The sequence below is a fragment of the Setaria italica genome, chromosome VII (genome assembly GCF_000263155.2).
Source record: "Setaria italica strain Yugu1 chromosome VII, Setaria_italica_v2.0, whole genome shotgun sequence".
In the NCBI taxonomy this organism is placed as follows: Eukaryota; Viridiplantae; Streptophyta; class Magnoliopsida; order Poales; family Poaceae; genus Setaria; species Setaria italica.
Genome location: NC_028456.1, coordinates 35076740 through 35083959, shown reverse-complemented (window position 1 = coordinate 35083959; position 7220 = coordinate 35076740). Strand labels below are relative to the sequence as shown.

The 7220-nt window shown below is 45.4% G+C and overlaps 2 protein-coding genes across 5 annotated transcripts; one reads left to right on the top strand and one right to left on the bottom strand.

Moving 5' to 3' along the window:
- Positions 1-818: 818 nt before the first annotated feature.
- LOC101776563 (cyanidin 3-O-rutinoside 5-O-glucosyltransferase) lies at positions 819-2288 on the bottom strand. The gene has a single exon (XM_004978308.1). The coding sequence runs from the start codon at positions 2286-2288 to the stop codon at positions 819-821; it is 1470 nt and encodes a 489-aa protein (XP_004978365.1).
- Positions 2289-3317: 1029 nt separating this feature from the next.
- Positions 3318-6409, top strand: LOC101757903 (DTW domain-containing protein 2). Of its 4 annotated transcripts, none has more exons than XM_022827999.1 (3): positions 3318-4214; positions 5231-5724; positions 6019-6409. In XM_022827999.1, exon 1 carries the CDS (start codon positions 3347-3349, stop codon positions 4109-4111), a length of 765 nt encoding a protein of 254 aa, XP_022683734.1. In that variant the 5' UTR covers positions 3318-3346; the 3' UTR covers positions 4112-4214; positions 5231-5724; positions 6019-6409. The 4 variants fall into 4 exon arrangements, with proteins under 4 accessions (XP_022683734.1, XP_022683733.1, XP_004977512.1 ...); XM_022827998.1 differs by having other exon boundaries at positions 5935-6409; XM_004977455.2 differs by having other exon boundaries at positions 5231-6409.
- Positions 6410-7220: the final 811 nt, after the last annotated feature.

Genomic DNA, 7220 nt, shown 5'->3' with positions numbered 1-7220 from the left:
GTGTGCAGTTCTTCGGATGGCTGCTAGTTCAAGGGAGAATACAGAGCCGCGAAAACCTGGTCAAAAAACACATCCTAGATAACCCCCTGTGTGAGTTGTGTGGTCAGATTGAGAGCTGTGACCACATTATTTTCCAGTGCCACTTTGCTTCCCAAATTTGGAACTCCATGGGTTTCGACACAACAAACACAACAATGCGCCGACTGTGGACTGTAGCCCGACCGGCAACGGTTCCTGTCCGTCAGTTCTCGGCTTTTCTCCTTCTGATTACCTGGATGCTTTGGAAGGAACGGAATGCACATGTGTTCCGACAAATCATACCATCACATACACAGTTCTGGCTCTCCTGCCGTGAGGAAGCTCGCCTTTGGAGCGCTAGGTTCAGACAAGAGGAGCGGGTTGTAATAGAAGCTTGGTGCTCTCTATTTAGCTCCATGTAAACAGTTTCATGAAATTTTCAGTTTCCCCTCTTCCCCTAAGTTTTTAATGCTAAAATGCACAGTGTATGACTTTGGCCAGACAATGGCCCCAGTAATGAAAATTCAGGTGGGGATCCCCACCCCCCTTGACCCTCAAAAAAAAATAGCGCAATTTATAAATGTGGTGCATATAAAAGTACGCAAACCATGGCAACATTATGATCAAAACTGGAACCTAATTTTTGTTTTAGTAAAAGTGCAGAACAAGATCGGGTCATATCCATATGATAAACATTAAAAATAGAGCACATATATATCACGATTCCCTTTGTTGCCAAGGAGGCTGTATATATGTGTATGCCAGTCTCTTATTTTATCAAGTTGGAGATGCCGATAGATTCATTTTCTCCATTGGTTTAGATTTCGAATGCTCTTGATAAAGTTCCGAAGACTTGTCTCCAACGGACCATCTGTCGCTACCGCCTCATGTGCTCTCTCCTTAAGATTCTTAGCATTTGCCCTTATCTGCATTGCTTTATCACTGCCACCCATTAACAAATCCAAACAACTTGTAAGTTCCTCTCTTGTTAGCACTCCCGTTTCATCACGTTCTGCCCTAATACCCACCCTCCATTCCTTGTCTACTAAATATGCATTCATCGGCTGGTCTGACCAACTTGGCACGGCTAGCATCGGTACACCAGACACTATGGCTTCTAATGTTGAGTTCCAACCACAATGAGTGACAAAACAACCTATTGATGGATGAGACAATACCTTTTGCTGGTCACACCACTCCACGACCATCCCCTTGCCTGCCTTCACCTCCCTCAAACAAAAATCCACCTCTTCCGCACGCCCCTCTACGCGCACCACCCACAAGTATGGTTGCCCATGGTCCTGCAGGCCATGCAAGATCTCTTCTGCTTGCCTTTTGGTATATGACAGCAAGCTCCCAAAAGACAGGTAGACAACAGATTTCTCGAGCTGTGCGTCAAGCCACTCCATGCAGTTTTTCTCATCATGTTTAAAGAGATGGATTTGTGCTTCACTTGCATTTTTGTGTTTTGGTGCACCAACAGGAGGAACTGCTGGCCCTACGGCAAATACATTGTCCATGTATGGTTGGATTGCTTTTAGCGCTACATCTTCTAGTGCATCAAATGTGTTCACTAGAACAGTTATTGGCTTCTCTTGGTCCATTTGCTCGAACAGTTCACGTAATGCTTGGAGGACCATCTTAGACAAATCGTCCAGCGTCTTCTCAGTGAAAAATGTTGGCATGTCACGGATTCTAAGGGGGTGTAGGCCTGGAAGATTTACCTCATTTCCTGGGTTGGTGCCATGTTGAACGATGAGCTTGTCATGCCCGTGGAAATAGTGGTAGTAAGCGGCAAGGACAGTTGCAGGTTGGATCCAATAGATGGCCAATGGAAGCCTGTGCTCACGAGCTACCTCACCAACTACTGGCAGGCTAAGGGTGCACACCATGCAGGTGACTGGCCGGCCACTGGTTGCAAGATTGCTGACTATAGCTGAGAGGCTTCTGAAGTTTGCTTCACGGCGTTGCACCCTATCTTCGGACTCTATAGGCCAACTCCCATCGTCTTTGCCATCAGAGAAGGGGATGCAGGAGATGGATCCATCTCTGACCTCATCATCACAGGAGTTTTCATGGGATGGGAACATGCGGCGGTGCCCAGAGATCGGGACGGAGAGAGTGGCGGTGCAGCCATCAATCTGAGCAAGACGTTGGGCGAGAGTACGCGCAGGGTTGATGTGGCCTTGGATGCCGTAGGCCACCACGAGGAAGTGGCTACAACGACCCTCCCTGCAGTTTCTGGGATCTTCATCTTTTGCAAGGGCCATTACTACTGAAGTAGCAGCTCCTTGTTGGTGAGGCACTTGTTGTCTTGTTTCTTTTTTTGCTATCCTGTTATTTGTACTACACACCGCTCCCTATAGTGCACTTGGTTAGTATGTATGAGTGTACGCATACCATTATATAGAAGTTTTCACTACCATACAAAAGTTGGGCTGAAATTCCAAGGTAGCAGGCTCGTTTATACTAATCAACATTGTTGTATTTATGCGCGATGTCATTTAGTACCCCACTTTGCTTGTAAGCAATATCTACCTAATATAAGACAACTTGGAAAATCCAATCACAAGAAGTCATCTACCAATGTTTATGGTTTTGTCAATTCCTATGATATAGCTTGAACCGGCTCTTGGATTGCATGATGTTATATCAAAAAGGGATATGAAAAAAAGACTTCATGTGTGATGTGTGGGTGTTGCTGAGGGAGGATAGAATTGGTTAGTTCATATTGAGTGGAAACTAGCTAGGCACACATGCTCAATTTTATTAACATGCTCAATTTTATTTTGAAACCGGGTTTATATTTCACATGAAGTTTACGTTGTAGCTCTTACAAAAAGACTCTTGAAGAAAAAAAAATTACAACCTAATCCTTGCGAGATCCTCCCGGTCGTTCTCGTCACCGGCGGTCAGAGCAGCCACACGACGTACTCCCGTCGCACCAAAGGTTGGAGAGGAGACACTCCAAGTTTGCAACTTGAAGCCAACCTCCTTCCTGACGATGGAACTTCACGGTTTTTGATTGCCTCCAAGAATGGGACATCGAACACATCAACCTGCTCTATAATCGTTGAACGTCCTGGCTGAAGAAGATGGCCGCCGGCTTCCTAGCTTTTCGCCTCCTCTCAACTGTAGCAGAGGAAGGAACGAGAAGAAGCACATGCTCATGCTCAATTGTTTAGCTTCCAAACATTGGGCCAAGGCCGAAAACATTGGACAAAGGCCCACTAAACTTGCAAAGCTTAAGTAGGCCGAACAGACCAGGCCGTGGGCTATATAGCCTAGTTAGGAAAGCAAAGTATCCAGCAAGCAGTAAGTGGACAAGATGGACTTGGACCATCTCCCCTCCGACGACGGCGACAGCGCCGCCGCCGCTGCTTCTCCCGGCCGCTCCATCTGCCACACCGGCTGCGGCCGTCCGTCGCGCGTATGCCTCTGCCCGTACCTCCCTCGCTCCCCCCTCCCCACCTCCACCACCGTCGTAATCCTCCACCACCCCCACACCCTCCGCCGCAACCCACTCTCCACCCTCCCCCTCCTCGCACGCTCCCTCTCCAACCTCCACCTCCTCCCCGGCCGCCGCCTCGTCTCCTCTTCCACACCTCTCCTTCCGCCTCCCTCCCCGAACCCCGTCCTCCTGCTCTACCCCTCACCCGGCGCCGCCGACCTCGCCACCTGGTGCCGATCCACGCCGCCGTCCGCGCGCGCCAGCCCCACCCTCCTCCTCCTCGACGGCACATGGAGGCAGGCCAAGGAGATGCACGCGGCGAGCCTCCCGTTCCTGTCATCGTTGGTCGTGATCCCCGTAGCCCTTCCCGTCGACAGCGGCGTGGACGGGGACAGCATGTTCGAGTCGGAGCTCGTGGTGAGGAAGGAGCCGCACAAGGGATGCATGAGCACTATGGAGGCAGTGGCGAGGTCGCTACGGCTGCTGGAGCCGGAGGGGAAGGGCGAGGAGATTGAAGAGGCAATGCTGCGGGTGCTCCGAGCGATGGTAGCTTTCCAGACAGAGCATTTGCAGAACCGGACGGTGGAGCCGAGAGTGAAGATGAGGAAGAAGAAGGAACTCAAGAGGGAGGAACAATGCTAGACTGATGTGACCTAAGGTGTCAGCGATTCACGTTTGCTCATGGTGCTGGCTGGAATTCCTAATCTTGGAGGCTATCACCAATTCACCATCACCAGCAGTGAAGGTTTGATTTTCCTAAGGCATACAGCTGAGTGGTTGACTTAATTTAACATTTTAACAATGTATTGATGTTTGGCTTAAGGGTACAAGTACACCTAACATTGGGTTTATTTTAAATCTGCTGGGTCAAAATATTGCTTTAACCATTGGGCGGTAAAGCATAGCTGCATAGGCAGTGTAACATGAACCATTAGATATACTCTAAGGTATCTGATAGATAGAGATTCTTATGTTGTCCTTTAATCATCTGTTCACTTTAAACCAGCAAGTGTCAATTCTCTTGTTGAAATTTCCATAGACTAAGCCTTTTTATTAATAAGTAATGAAACCCAGGGAGTTTTCATCTCTCCTGTATGTACTATGATAATGATTGTACTGAAATTAGTGCAGTGAGGACCTTATACAGTTATACCTCAAAATTTATACGCAGTTCATGAATTCAAAGTGTGCTAAACACCTCTTTTCTAATGTTCACTTGATACATCATCTTCACCAGTCACCACCCCCTAAGTTCTGCCTTTTGCATCTAAATAACTACCTTTACTATCATCAATGTGCTTGAAGGACCTATTGACATTGCTGCTTACCCATGCTTGTTGTACGCCTTAAATCCTTAATCCTTAACTGTTCTTTTCCAGGTCAAGAATCAGCCACTCACTTATTGTTCCCCTGACCAGTAGTTCTTGCACATTCTTCTTGTGCATTGTTCTGGTTTTATTGACCAATAGTTCTGTACTCTTCCTGTGCCCTTGACCCTCCTCCAATTGCTTTTGATGTTTGGACATATGCATGTTCACTAGTTCTTACAGGCTCTGAAGTCCTGATTCCTGAACATGTTTTGCCACAGACCATTTTTCAGTAGTTCACACTTTAGATGATTATCAATGCTTATGGAAAGTGTGCCCTCTTTTTCCAGATCATTTGATGGCATATCTTCAGTTCTTCCCATACATCTTCACGAAGCTGAAGCCTTATGCTAAGTTCTTGATAATTAATTGACAAAAACTTGATGTGGTGCAGATATCTAAGAAGGTATGATGACTGAAGACCCACTAAGGAGGTATTCACAATGATGCTACTTCAAATTCTACTAGGCAGGGCTTGATTTGAAATGAGAAACCTGAACCGACACATTAGTTTGCCTGGAGTTTAATAAGCCCAGCAATGTGTTTGTACTCACCTCACTTCCTGTATCACTTCACTGGCTGTTTCCAAGTCCTGCAGCACTCACGCCTTACCCATAGATATGATGCACCGATATCAGGTGCAATCACGCCTTACCTTAGCTTCTTAGTAGTTACAGTGAGTCCTTGACAAAGTTCATGGAATTATGCAATTCTAAATTTGTATGGATGGTTTAGTCCTATCTGTGGATCACAGTAATTTTTGTTTTTCCTGTCAACTGTTTGCGAACTTGGGAACCGTCAAGTATGCAAGATTGAGAGCTGGAGATACCTCTTGTTGGAGGCAAATGTCCGACTCTGTAATGAAAGGCTGAACCTGGCAAAACTAAGGTTAGGCATATCTGAATATTTGATGCAGCTAGTAGTTAATATGCTTTTTTATTGTTGTGATGCACTTGGGGGGCCTGTAAACAGCACATTTTCTTCAGGTATAAACAAAACAAGTTGAATTTTTGCATATGCAGCAAAGATTTGTCGATCTGGAACTTGTAAGCCGCTTAAATCGTTCTGTTTATGATCTACTCACTGGTAATATTTCAGTGTAGGTGAACATTGTGCTGTCGGTCAGAGGTCTGATTGTGGGTGAGTAAGGTGATATTTGCTTGTCATATTGTGGTGTAACAGCGTTCTGTATATGTGGTATCAAATGGTAGTCGGAGACGGAAACGCGTCGTGCGGGCCTATAAATATATCTGCCTCCGATCCTGATCGCCGCTGCCATTCTCCACGAGGACATCTGCGTGCCTCCTCCGAGTCCGAGGTCGAGGACAAGAACAATGCCTGCTAGATGAGGAAGAAGAAGAAGCGTGCGCGAGGGATGCAGCAGCAAGCTACCAACCCATGATCGTCGACTGATAGTCCCCTTTTAGTCATGATGATGCGCTTTAATTTTGTGCCTCGGTGTATGTAATAAAAGTATGCGTATACAGTTTCAGAATGACCTCGATTCCTTATGCAACTTTGCACAAGTTGTAGCGACACGTAATCAGTAACAGAAACGAGAAATACTTGCCCATGACCATATCTCAGTATGCTGCCACAAACATCGCAACACTAATTTCATATCGTATCTCGGACAAGACTAGAGAAGATGCTTTACAGACTTTACAACACTATGAATTGATAAATGGCTATCACAGAAAAAGAAAAGGAGTTTGAGGACTTGTACAAACTCAGCATTAGGGGTAATGCTACAAAACTATGCAGACCATGTTTATAAGCAAAACAAGCATCTCCTCTGCTTTTCCAGACTATTGGACCCCCTTTTTTCATGCCAGGGGCATGTGTAAGGGGAAAATTTTAATCTAAGACTGAAATGTGCACCGATGAAATTATTTTCATAACAGATATAAAAGCCCTTTTTTTGCAAGGGGGCGATAAAGATAGAAGCTGACTAATAACCATATCCTGATCTCACATTACTAAGTGTTTCAAGAATGATAAAAGAGCTTCTTTCCTCTTGCTCAGCTCTCCACAGTGTTTCTTTCTTTCTTTACCTATATTAATATATTTACCACAGTACGGGTCTCCCCTACTGTATTTACCTAAAAAGTTTTTCATGCCTCATTTTTTATGTTTCTATATTAGTGTCATCTATTACTCAACAGAGAAACATGAATTGTCAGGATTGCAACAAAAGGTCATCTAAGATATCATATTCTAAACACAACCCTGCAACAAAAAGGTTTATAAATTTTTAGCAGGAAAGTGTCATTATGGACTTAATATGATTCTATCCCCGCAAAATTCAGAGGACACATCATAGCATTCATAATTTCATACCGCTAATGTACAACCTGGTATCAATGTTTACTGATGTCATTGTC

What these genes read in the sequence shown, in the direction of transcription:
- LOC101776563 (XM_004978308.1), bottom strand. Translation starts at nt 2,288, where the DNA reads ATGGCCCTTGCAAAAGATGAAGATCCCAGAAACTGCAGGGAGGGTCGT.
- LOC101757903 (XM_022827999.1), top strand. Translation starts at nt 3,347, where the DNA reads ATGGACTTGGACCATCTCCCCTCCGACGACGGCGACAGCGCCGCCGCC.